Source organism: Carlito syrichta, unplaced genomic scaffold (assembly GCF_000164805.1).
Source record: "Carlito syrichta isolate Samal-C Ts95f unplaced genomic scaffold, Tarsius_syrichta-2.0.1 Scaffold301628, whole genome shotgun sequence".
Taxonomy (NCBI): domain Eukaryota; kingdom Metazoa; phylum Chordata; class Mammalia; order Primates; family Tarsiidae; genus Carlito; species Carlito syrichta.
In genome coordinates this window covers 342,161-355,802 of record NW_007245724.1, presented here as the reverse complement: position 1 = coordinate 355,802, position 13,642 = coordinate 342,161, and the positions used below count along the sequence as shown (strand labels likewise).

Below are 13,642 nucleotides of genomic sequence, written 5' to 3'. Positions count from 1 at the left end.
GCAACCAATTCCTGATCAAATGCCCAGATGTCCATGCCACACCTAAGAGAGAACATAGGCAAGAAGGACCTCATCAAACTGAAAAGCTTCTGCAAAGCAAAGAAACTGGCAAGAGAGTGGGGAGACAGCCCACAGAATGGGGAAAAACATGTGCCAACTGTATATCTGGCAAAAAGCCTAACATCTAAACGTGCCACACTGAGATCAATTAAAATTGAAACTACATTGAGATACCACCTAAATCCATTCAGGAAGGCTATCGTCAATAACTAAAAAAATAACAAATGCTAGAGAGAATGCAGGGAAAAGGGAACACTTCGGTGCTGTTGGTGGGAATGTAAACTAGTACAACCTCTGTGGAAAATGGTGTGGTGATTCCTAAAAGATCTAAAAACTGACCTTTCATACGACCCAGCAATCCCCCTTCTAAGAATATACCTGGAGGAACTCAAATCACTCTATGAAAAAGATATCTGCACACACGTGTTTATTGCAGCATTATTCACCATAGCAAAAACATGGAATCAACCATGTTGCCCATCAAAAGTGGACTGGATAAAAAAAGGCATACATATACACGATGGAATATTGCACTGCCATAAAGAAGGGCAAAATTAGGAACTTCACAGCAACTTGGATGAACTTAGAGTCTATAATACTCAGTGATCTGTTACAGAAATAAAGAACTGAGTACCACATGTACACACTCATAAGCGGACCCTGAACAATTATCATAATACTATAAGAAGGGTATTGGCAGTAGTGGGAAACTGCCAGGGGAGTCGGGGACACACTTCATCAATAAGTGTACCTGATATCAAACCAGGTGAAATGGGGACCAAAGTGAGGCCCAAACTCTGCCTGTACAATGACCATTTGTATACCTCTCCCTGAGGTATACCCCACATCTTTAAAATAAAAATAAAATAATAAATATTATCAGGCCAAAAAAAGGGGAACATATTTATTGAAAACAAAGTTCATCAAATATAATAAAACTGAGGAGATAAATACTTTAGAAACAACAAAAAATTCATTACTCACTAAGGACAGAGCTTGCTAATTATTCCCTAATTCAAAAAATACTTAAAGTATCAACACGAAATATTTTACTTTTAAATATCTAACAGTATATTTAAAAAATTTACTTTTATTATATAAGATATTTACTTAACAGAGAAAAATGACTAATATAGAAATATAAACAAGAGCTTTAGAAAAGATATCCCAAGTCTCAGAGAAAGTCCCATCATTAATGCTGTGATGTATTTTCTAGCAAAGTTTTTACTTTCCATTAAAAACAGATATATTGCCAGTATTATAATTTGTCTTTTTAGTTGGAGTCTTGCTCTGTTGCCCAGGCTGGAGTGAAATGGCATGGTCACAGCCACCGCAGCCTGGCCTGCTGGACTCAGGCAATCCTTCCACCTCAACCTCCTGAGTAACTGGGACTACACGTGGGTAGGTTTTGGCATTGCTCTAAAGGGAGCTGGCCCAGGTGTCAGGTTGCACTCAAAAGATGTTGCCTTGAGAGGCTTTTGTTGTTGTTGTTCCCAACACAAGGGTTGTTTAATCTACTATATTCAGGTGTGAGTCATATAATCCCATCCCATATCTGATGTAAACCTTCCATGGTTTGATACTTAGGGCTTCAGGCACACACTGATAATGTTGGCTAAAAATTAGTATTGTCTCTATTGACAAGAAAAGGTGAAGTCACGGCCTTGACTTCCCCCTGGAGGGATTGACAGATGCACTCTGGGCTCTCCATGGGCCCAAGGACACAAATATAGCACTCCACAAGACCAGTTTGCCCTCTCTGCACACTTGTTGGACTAGATCTGTTTTTAAATAGTGTGATTATGTCCTTAATTTCTTTTCACTCAATATGGGGCTGGAAAGCATACCCCTCCACATTGAAGCCTTAGCTAAATTCACACAGTGAGTCTTGAACGAAGGCAAAAATACTACTGAAATGACTCCAATGCGTAAGGCAGTGCTACAAAACGGAATGGTTTTAGATGTTCTTACCGCGTCTCTAGGAGCCACATGTGACATTACTCATGCCGAGTGCTGCACCTTCATCCCAGATGAATCAGGGAACATCACGGCAATGCTAAGCCAAACAAAACCCACATTAATGCTACAGGCGATGTGGATGCCTACGCTAAGGAGGTGCCTGAAAAGGTCTCTGACTGGTTTTCCAACAAGCTTTCTTGGCTCCCATCAGTGTTACAGGGCTCCTTTCAGGCACAGGGAAGTTCTAACTATGTTTATAATAGCAATACTAATATTTAGCCATCACACCTTGTACCAGATGTGTTGTTAAGATTCTTGAGCTCATAACTAAGCCTATGAAGCATGAAAACCAGCTGAGGCAGCTACTTGGAAGGCCGAGGTGGAAAGATCACCTGAGTCCGGCAGGCTGAGGCTGCGGTGGCCGTGAGCCTGCCATTGCATTCCAGTCTGGGTGACAGAGTGAGACTCCAGCTCAAAAAAAAGTAAACCCGCTGAGAAAGAACCATACGCACACTCATGTTGAGGCAGCATGACATAGCTACTTCCATGATAGATATCATGGCCTCAACTGAGGGTGGGAAAGTGACACAGGGACACACTGAAGTCCTTCCGAGTTGCTATAGACCCTAGAGAAGGGCGCAGTGGGGATTTAAGGGCTCCCGTACCTTCCCGAGAGTCCCCTTGTCTTCTCTGCACTCCCAGGAAATAGCTTCAGGGGATCCTTGACTTCCTAGTCGTCTACGCCCAAGGACAGAAATCCCTATTTACCCCCTTTCTCCGAACTATATAGTATCAATGTAATCATAAGTAAGTATGGTGACTTGCATAACTTTTGCAGCGCATGATGTCTTAGGCCTTGAAAACTTCCTGTACTGTAAATGTCACTATCTAAAAAGGTCTATACAATGCTCTGCTGGTCACATGGCTAACGCAGAGGCACCAAGAACTCTGGACCATAAAGCGAGTAAAAGCCTGGAGGGGAAACAGAACGATTTTAGAAAGACCTTGAGTCCGGCTCTGCTCCCTGGATTCAAACTCAGAAATAAATTTCTACCAAACAAAAAAGAAAGAAAGAAACATGCAAGAACTACCTACTTATAGCTGGACTTTGTGTTAGTACCTGGAATACTTACTTGGGGAGGGGTGTCTATTCTCGCTGTTTGTAATGCCTCTCACCCAGTGTGCCCTGATTCGTCAGATAGTATAGAAGTTTGGGTTTAGTTTGCTGGGTTTTTTTATAATCTCTTCTGCAAATTCTTACAAATAATTGATTTTCAGATATTCTTCTTTTTAATACACATACTGAAGAGTAGAGAGTTCCCTCTAAAAATGGCCTTAGTGGCAACTCACAAGTTTCGATGCTATTTTCATTATTAATCAATTGAAAATTTTCTGATTTTTCACTGTCAGTTACTTGACCTATGAGTATCATTTAGAGGCATATTGCTTAATTTAGAAACAGTTGGCGATTTTCTAGTTGCCTTTTTGCTACTAATTTCTAGCATAATTTTCACTGTCATCAAATAACACAAGTTGAGTAATTTCAATCCTGTAAAAATCTATGAGAGGTGCTTTTTTCAGTTGGTCAATTCTGGAAATGCTATATGTGTACTTAAAAAGAATGTGTATTCTGAAGGTACTAGTGTTTTACGTATATCCTGAGTAGATATGCCAATTGCACCGTTCAGACATTGCGTGCTCTTCCTTACTGTAGTTTTCTGTTTGTTGTTTCAAGTATGAAGAATGACCTGTTCTTGTTTCCTGCTGTCATGGTGGGTTTGTCTCTTCTGCCACTAAATGCTATCACATGCTAAAGGCTTTGCTATGGGTGCCCCAAACTTAAAACTGCTTATCTTTTGAGCAAATAGAATGTTTTAATCATTATGAAACCTCCCTATTTATCCCTAATAACTGTTTTGCATCAAATTCTACTATATCTGGTATTACCAGCTCGTTTTGGGTTAGCACTTGTATGGCATTTCTATTTTATATCTTTTTGTTTTCACCCATTCTATGCTCTTATGATTTTTAAATCTCTCTGATTAGAAGCATACAATGGGGGCTTCATTTGTTTAACCTCCTCTGGTAAATTAGTGTCTTATAATTATAGCATGTAGTACAGCAAAATTTAATGTAATCATTAATATATTTGTGGTTATATCTGTTGTCTTAGTATTTGTTTTCTATTTACCTTGACTTACAAATATATTTTTCTCTCCTTTTTCCCTTCCTTTATTGGCTACTTTGTATTTTCCACTTTTCCACCCCCTTAGCTTGAAAGTGAAATGGTAGTTTCCTTTTAGTGTCCGCTTCAGAAGTCACAACATGTGTCTTTGAAAATTACCAACCTCTACTAAAAATTGGCATTCTATTTCTTTGGATAATAACAGAACCTGATAATACTTTAATTCCATTTACCCTTTTCCTAAGTTCATCACCTGGCTTGTACTTCAACTTACCTTAGCTATTTTAGGTGCATTATTATGGCTTTAGAACAGCTTCTATTCATTAGATTTTCTCCTGTATTTATTCTTTCCTATAGTGCCAGGCTGTCATCTGGGATTATCTTCTCTCTCTTTTTGAATGGTTTTTTGGGATCTGCATTCAGTCTGTCAATGATAATTTCCTCAGTTTGTTTTTGTCTGAACATGTATTTATTTAACCTTCCTTCTTCAAGAACATTTCATTGAGCACAGAATTCTTAGCTGATAGGTTTTTTTCTTTCAGCATTTTGAAGATATTCCATTGTCTCTGGACATCCATCACTTCTGTTGAGAAGTCAGGTATCTTGCTGCTGTTCCTTCAAAGATAATCTGTTGTGGGCATTTTTTCTTTAATTTTGTATTTGATTTTATAATAATGACCTGAAAATGATACTTTTGTATTATCTTGCTTATGATACATGGTGTTTCTTCAATCTGTAGATCTTTTATTAGCTTTGAAAAATTCTCAAGCCATTATTTCTTCAAATATTACATCAATCGCATTCTTTCTGAGATTAAAGAGAGAATTTTAGCTCTTCACTATTTCTTTTAAGTCTCTTTCATTAGTGTCTATTTTCTATCTTCTTGTCTCTCTGATCTTCATTCTGAATATTTCTTCATCCTGATACTGTTAGAATAGTTCTTCGGAATTGTTACATTCTATTGATTGTCTTTATGCCTCACTGTATTTTTCAGTTCTAGTAGTGTCTTTTTTTTAAAAAAAATTGCTAGTTCTCTTATAAAAATTCTTAATACTGTATCTTATTTCATTGACTATATTAAACATAGTCATGTTAAAGACCAGCCCTGTGATCTGTTTCTATTGCCTATTATTTCTAGTAATTCTTTTTTAACTATACCATGCTGTCTTCAATCTTCCCATACTAATTCTTTTTATGCCAGATATAAGCTAGATATCATATGTCAAAAAGTAGTGACATTTTGAGACCTAACAATGACATTATCTTCCTCTAAAACAGTCTTCCTCTTCTTTATCCAAGTGGCTAGGGGCACTACCCATCCCTGTTTACCAATATCAAAGAGTCAGATAATTCAGAGTCATGTTTCAGATCTTTTTAGGACTGTTCAATTTTCTAGATTGCTCTTATTCCTTGCCTTTCCCAATCCAACGCCTGAAGGTTTATGAAATGTCCATCCATAGTCTGATAGGCCCTGAATTTCTAGCTCTGTAAATTTTTTCAAGTTCTGCTCAGTTTTTAAATCTCTTTCCGTCTTTTCTGGGATAATGAGATGCACGTACAGAAAGCATCCCCAAAGTGCAGGGTTAAATAGCAGGCTTGGACTTCTTTCTTTTCCTGGTCTTTGCCTCATAATTTTTCATAGATTCCAATTTATTTAAACAGATTAGATTTTCTTTGTTTGTTTGTTTTTTGAGTTGGAGTCTCACTCTGTTGCCCAGACTGGAGGGCAGTGGCCGCTCCCGGTCACCGCAGCCTCGACCTGCTGGACTCTGGTGATCCTTCCACCTCACCCTTCCAAGTAGCTGGAACTACAGGTGCGCGCTACCACACCCGGCCAATTTTTTGATTTATTGTAGAGACGAGGGCTCACCAACTTGCCCAGGTGGGTCTCGAACCCGCGGGCTCAGGCAATTCACTCACCTCAGCCTCTCAAGGTGCGGGATTACAGGCTGAGCCACCGAGTCCAACCAGATCAGATTTTTGTTAAATTTTTGTCAAGATGTTCTAGTTTGTCCAGACTTTCTGGTTTTTCTCAGAAGGAGCCTGGCAATACCTAGTCTGTCATTAGTGTAACAACACTAATTTATTTATCTTCTACTTTACTTTTCCAATAATTAAAAATGACTACATGTTCTATGTATTACTTTGGCTGCAACTCACTAGTCTGATATGCTGTTCATTTTAAGTAGTTTTTTAGTTTTCAATGCCTTTTTATCTCAGAAGTTACTTGAAAATGTAGTTTAAAATATTTATGTGCCCACCTTCTGTTATTTTTTATTTTATTGCAGGTGGAATTCATGGGTTTTTAAAAAAAATTTACATGCATGTATATGGTAGGGCATGTTCGCAGTCCATATCTATATGTGTAAATGTTTAATGAGTCTTTGAAAAAAAAATCCTGTTGGTTAATACATATACATCTCTATAAAGATATATATGCACAATAAACAGAAATATACACGCACATACTTAAACTTATTATTTGCTCTTTATAGCCTCCATATCTTTACTGATTTTGTTCTCGTGTGCTTTGAAATATAGTATAGTTGCAATGATATAACTGTAAAAAAGAATTAACTGAACTTCATCAAATTTTCCAGAGATATTAGTAAAACTGAGAAAATCAGTTAAGTACCATAAAGGTTTAAGAAACTAATGTTTTTTAAAGCATTGCCTTTTTATGTATGGTTAAAAATCTCAAATATTGGATACCAACAATTTAAATTCAACAGATATCTGAATAAGTATTATATGCAAGACATTTCTAGCTGTATTTGTTCAAAAACATAAGTCAAAATATAAGAGCTATAGGAATATAAAAAGAAGAAAGTTCCACTGTTTTTGGTTGGCTTGATAGCAGGAAAGCATATCACACATTCTGGAGGCAAACAGTGCTGTCCTCATTCTTAGGAACACAAACAGGGCCACACGTCTCTGCATAGCTGCTCCTTCTGCCGTCACTGTCACGTAGCTGATCTCCATGTGCCAGTGCACACTTTGAGAAAAAAGTCAGTCTCACTGGTTGAGCTAATTGCAGAACTGGTTTGCTCCACTGGCCACAATCTGTACCGGGCCAGCAGGAAGAGTATGCCAGCTGCCAGTCCCAGGATCACAATGCTGCAGCTGCCTCCTGCAGGAGCACCTGGCCTCGTCTTGGACGGAGCTGCTGGCTCAAGAGCTGTGCTACACTTGCTAGATTCTGGTCCGTGGAACTGATGTCTCAGGCACTGCCTCTCCTCTCACTTAGTTCCCAGTTTAGGTCTCCTACAAGTGTTTAGCATTAGCAGAACCTAACGCATAACCTGAACTCGTTTTCAGCTTTTCAGTCTCTGCAGAAGAGGAAAGCACACTAACAGGCCACAGCAGGTGTGAAGCCATCTGCCACGATCCGCTGTTATAACTGCCCGAGCTAATTAAACATGACTCAAAGTGGTAAAAGTATCAAAGAGTTGGTTTTCTTTCTTTTTTTTGACACCCAATACTCTTATTGGGGGGCACAGGCCTCTCCGGGGGCCGAGGTCCTCCCTGCACAGCTTGCCCATTAGTGCTGCTTCCTGAGTTCCGGGGCTTCACCACGTCGGGCAGCGCAGGTGGGCCGCAGCGGGGCTCGAGGCGCAGGGCCTCGAAGGTGTCGTCTGCCCGGAAGGCCAGCCCCACCGCGGCTGCGGCCTGTGGCTGCGCTGTTTGGCCGGTGAAGCCACACTCGCCCGTCGTCCCGGTACGGCCGCTGCTGGGCGGGCGGCCGCTTGGGGATGCCCTCGACGGTGCGCGGCAGCTCGAGCCCGGGGCTCGGCTCCAGGGCGTCCGTGAAGACGGTGGCCTTGGGGCGCCGGATCCTGAGGAACGCGTCCTGGGGACCTCCGCCGGCATGAGCGCAGAGCCACCCCGCCCCCGCCCCCCACCACGTGGCCGGCCCTCCCCCGCCCAGCCAGGAGGAGGTTTTTCTATGAAACCTAAACTAAATATGAAAGGCCCAATAGAGATGAGTGGCTAAGTAGCTGCTATTAAATTAGAGGCAAGATAATTATAAAAAGTCAGAAAAAATTCAAAACCACAAAGGATTCAAAGGAGAGCAAAAGGATCTCTCAGTTCTCACTCTTCTTCCAGGAAACTAAAACTGGTAATTACAAAGAATGAATTACACTTAATGGTCTAAGCATGGAAGATAACAAAGAAATGCAAGAAACAGATGCGAAGTAAGGCATTTGGTGGTACTATGCTACAAAATTAAAGAATAAATGTACATTTATGTAAAGTCAAATATTTTTAAAAGCATTTCAAAAAAATAATTCTCTATTTTACTGACTCTCAATCAACAAACCAACTACTAGGTTAGAAGGTAGGAGGGCTTCTACTATATCTCATGCCAGGTACAACGTGAGTAGCACAAAAAGAAATAGGCTTCCCAACTTCTTGGAGTTGACTGTTTTCTGGAGAGAAGGTATTTCTGATAAGGTTTTTTTAAAGAAAATAAATATTGTTCTGTAATGTAATAGTGTTTTTACATTAAGTTACTATATGCAGCTATGGTTCAAAAGTTATTATTTACAGTTATTATTTTTGTAGCTTACTACTTACAGTGTCATTTCAAAAGATATTTAAATGATATTTAGTAATATCAAAACTGAAGTCATACAGCCCACCCCTCATTTTATAGATTAAGAGACTGAGTTCCAGACCAATTAATGATTCTAGGAAAATTACCCAGTAAGGGATAACAGCAGTGAAATTATAACCAATACTCACAAAGAGACAACAGAAATTTGGCAAAGGTGATCTTTTGAAAAGTCTTGACCTTTCAGGTGACAAAGATGAATCAACACAATTCAAACCCATACTTCCTTGAAGTGAGTTTGTCTGGTAGAAAACGCAGCATTCCTTGACAGGCCATGAAAGGAAAACCTGTTGCCTCCTAGCCTGACACGCCACTGCCGACAGCTTCGCCTCACTCATTCCCTGCAGTGGGGCCTCCTCAGGAAAAGGGGTCCACACCAGGGACCCCGCGCGGCACTTCCTCTTGGGATCAGCCCTGGAAGAGCCTAAGAACAGGAAGTGCTCTTCCCCTTATGCCCCTTAACGATAGGCACATTTCTTTCCCAGAACAATCTGGTAATCTCCAGTGTTAAAGCAAAACCAGAAGCAACTCTTCTGCACGACTGAGTCAGAAGGAGAAGAATGGCCCTGGCACAGGCAACAGACCTCCAATAATAAAATAAATGACAGCAACAAAATTGCTTTTTATTTACATAGTAAATGTAAATGCTGTACATGCATTCATTCGTTCAATTTCCTTAGCCAAGCTCCTCTCTCTGGAAAGTTATGAGAGGAAGAAAAAATGGTATTAGAGAAAAAAACAAGACAAACAAAACAAAAACCTCTATTTTCGCAACATGAAGTAATAAGTTGCAAGGACTTAAAAATAGAAGGAAGAATAATATGTATTTTTTACCTTCTCCTTGGTCTGAATGTTATAAAATGACTTTATTATTCGCTATTTATAGTAAATCCCCAGATCATATACACTAATACACATCTTCCCAAAACCCAGCCATGCAGAATCACACTATTACATCATCTATGCCACTGCCAGCTTCCATTATGCAGACCTGACCTTTTAAGATACTCTTTTAAGATATTTTCCTAAAAATGATCATTTTTTTTCCCTGATTTTGCAGTCCTTAGTTGCATTACATAATTACAAGTAGGATGTTTACTAAAGACATAATTGGTAGAGTTCATTTCAAAACCTGACACCATGTTCGAGTTATCAAAAATCCTTTAATCAGCTCGGAATCCATTTTTCCCACTTTCCTATTATACTAGTGAGAAATACATTCGTGAGACATGACTGCACTGCCGCCAACTCAGCGAAGGCAGATGTTTAAAGCTGGCTTCAAAGGCCCTCGATACGACTGGAAAGACACGAAGCAAACACGGGAAACCACGAAGTGAGCCCCGCAGCCATACAGCACCTCATCCGTTCCCAGCACACGGAAATACAAGCTTCATCTAGTGTCTTAGGGATTCAGAAATCTTTTTAGTACCCTTTACTAGGAGGAGCATATTCCTGTTCAGTAATTATTTTGAGAAAAAATAGTAACTCATAAAAAGATGCAAGTTAAAAAACTTTTCCATGGAAAAAAACAAATGAGAAAAACTAAAAGCCGAATTAAAAGATTTATTTTATTTTGCACTTGTCAACAATGACATCTTAAAAATGTGATGTTTTCAGAAATTAGAAGAAAAGAAAACTAATGAAACGTATTTTTTTTTTTTTTTTGAGTTGGAGTCTCACTCTGTCGCCCAGACTGGAGTGCAGTGGCCGCTCCTGGCCACTGCAGCCTTGACCTGCTGGGCTCCGGCAATCCTTCCGCCGCAGCCTTCCAAGTAGATGGAACTACAGGCACGCGCTACAACGCCCGGCTAATTTTTTGATTTATTGTAGAGATGAGGTCTCGCCTGCCCAGGCGGGTCTCGAACCCGGGGGCTCAGGCAATTCACTCACCTCAGCCTCCCAAAGGCGGGGGATTACAGGCTGAGCCACCGAGCCTGGCGAAAATGTTTTTTTTAAAAAGGAAGAAGGGCTCGGTATTGTGGCTCATGCCTATAATCCCAGTACTTTTATAGGCTGAGGCAGGAGAATCTCTTGAGGCCAGGAGTTTGAGACTGGATGACATAAAAGACCCTTCCCTACAAAAAGAAAAAAAAATTAGTTGGGGGTGCTGACACATGCCATTTGTCCGGGCTATTAGGAGGCTCAGAAGTTCGAGGCAGCAGTGAGCTACGACTGCCACTGCACTCCAACCTGGGGACAGACCCTGTCTCTTAAAAACAAGAACAAAAACAAAACACAAAGCAACAACAAAGACAGAGGGGAAATGATAAAATAGGCAAAGGCAAGACATAATAATTCCATGGAAGTGCTACATAATTTTAAAGAAAACATACTAAGTTAAATATAGCTAGACTAAAATAAAATATAGTAAAAATAAAAAGGAAACTACTATTAACATAGAGGAATGCAAACACAAGAATACCAAACTTCAAGAGTCCATGATTTGAATGAATTTAGAACCCCCCCAAATTTATTTTAGTCTAGTTTGTTTACTTACAAGTTAACAACAAAGCTGTATCAGTCCAGCTGCATGACCTTTATGAGTTAAAGTTAAAAAACTTGAGGTAGAATACACCTTAGTCATTTTTTAGTAGCAAATACAAGAGAAGATTTCTATGACCTTAGGCTGAGAAAGGACTTCTTGGAGGAGCTAACAAAGAAGAACCATAGGAGACAACTTAGAGAGTCAAACACCTTAGCGTCTGGGAAAAAAAGAAAATTCTGTTCATCAAATACTCAGCAATCTGGGATACAGTATGAACCACCTATCATCTAGTGTACGCGGGGCCCACTGGCATTCCTGATGCAACTCTTGCCTCCGTCACAGGGGATCAAAGTCTAGAGAGGCACTGAAGGGAGACACAGGTGGTAGAAGCGAGTTGATGGCTGGCAGGCAGAACTGGAGAGACACCTGTGTGTCTTGTGGTCAGTACCCCGTGCCACCTTCCCAGTGCCGGTCTCTGGCTTTATGGAGAGGACACTGGAGTGGCAGCAACTGAAGTGGCAGCAGCAGCATCAGTTCCCGATTTGAGGTCGCAGCCTCCGAGGCGTGACCCAAACACCAGTGATTTAGTAGCATTTAACTGTAAGTGAATTAAATCCTTGCTTGTTTGAAATCTCTAGAATGGTTACTGTTTACTGCATTAAGACTGGCACACCAACAGGTATTCAGAATACTGATTATATAAAGCACTTTGACAATTTAATAAGGGAAAGGTAATTAGAGATGGGGAAAATAAATGAACAAGCATTTCATGAGAAAAGAAAACCGCATGGGTAAAGAAACACATAAAATATAGTCAACCATATTAGTATTCAGCAAGATGCAAATTAAAACCACAATGAAAAACTATTTAACAATCAAAATGACAAAAATTAAGAAGCCTGGTAAGACCTACTGCTAGTAAAGGACATGGGTCCATGTTAACTCATAAATGCCTGGTGGGAGGGTACACTGGCGCAGCCCCCCTGGAGAGCAAGTTGACATTACATTGCAAAATTGAAATAGAACCTATGACCCAGCAATCTCATTCTTTGAAATTCTTGCACCTGTGTATGATACTGAATTTAAAAAACTCAAGTTCTAGAGTCCTAGATGATATCATTTTTATACAGTTTTTTTTTTTTTTTAAATGCAAAACTAAACAATATGCTGTTTGGAGAAACATACCTACAAAAAAAGTAAAAGCAAGGAAACACAAACTGAAGACATGTTTGCCTCTGGCAGAGGGAGGGGGAAGGATGGAAGTGGAGGAGAACGGATAGCCACAAAGAATGAACATTTCGGTCCTACGCTGGGTGGCAGGTTTACACGTTCTCATCTAATCAGTGCTTCCTAATACACAGCTGCAGCATGCACAATGCTCCTGACAGTTAATATTCAGGATGCTCTCGTTAAGTGCCCTGTGTTCCACTTAACAGTCCTCTGAAATACTAGCTCCGTTTAGAGCTAAGGAAACTGAAGCAGATGGAGAAGCCACTTGTCCAGGGCCACAGAACTCACAAGCCATGGGGCCAGGAGTCAAGCAGAGAATTGGGCCTCAGGGGCCACGTCTTCAGCACCACCCTGTGGGTATCTAATGTCAAGCAAAATGAAAAGTTATCGAAGACAAATCATAAAGGAACCAGTAGCTATTTGATCTACCTTTCATTTTCCTTGATGACATTTTCAAGTTGTAGTTTCATCTCGCCCATGTGTTTCTGAAAGAATAAAATACAGCAAGGCAATACATCTTACCAACAATTAGCCCTCCATTAAGTCATCCATTCATATGTAAGCAATCGGATTCTATGACACTGGTCGACAAATAAGAAGGATGTATTCTTTACTTCTTACTAGGAATATCAAATATAAACAATCTAATAAAACACAGTACATAATGAGATATTCACTCTGAATAGAAAATAAATAAAATAAGAATATTTTAGGTAACACATTGAGAAATATCAATGAACATAATTCCTATGATTTGTAGATGTCAAAACAGGTGAAAGCCGTTCCTCAGCATGCCACTATGACTAGCACTAGGCGACTGCTACATCTTGAATGTACATTTGAGTTAGTTCTCCTCGATTTGGGTGAAGCCCATGTAAGCATGTGTATACTTCTAGTACTCCAAAAGGTGAAATGCTAATGCTGAAAAAGACGACAGAGGTCTCCTTCAGCAGCCAATTGCCTGTCCAGCCACTGACTCACCACCTCTGTTAACCAGCTACATCCTGCACCGTACATGGTTGTCATGTACAGACATGGGCGCTGACGTGCACCGCCCCTGAAACATAGTGAGCAACAGATGCACACTGCAAAGGTCTGATTAATTCTC

General features: G+C 40.1%; 1 protein-coding gene and 1 pseudogene across 1 annotated transcript in view; both read right to left on the bottom strand.

Annotated features, from left to right (window-relative positions):
* The window catches only part of SCLT1 (sodium channel and clathrin linker 1), a 140,237-nt gene that overhangs the window by 114,916 nt on the left and 11,679 nt on the right, over nucleotides 1-13,642 (bottom strand). The window contains exon 4 of the mRNA XM_021710888.1: nucleotides 12,964-13,019. Within this exon, the coding sequence (XP_021566563.1) occupies nucleotides 12,964-13,019 (56 nt within the window). The remainder of the gene's footprint in view (nucleotides 1-12,963; nucleotides 13,020-13,642) is intronic.
* LOC103257271 lies at nucleotides 7,469-10,002 on the bottom strand (annotated as a pseudogene).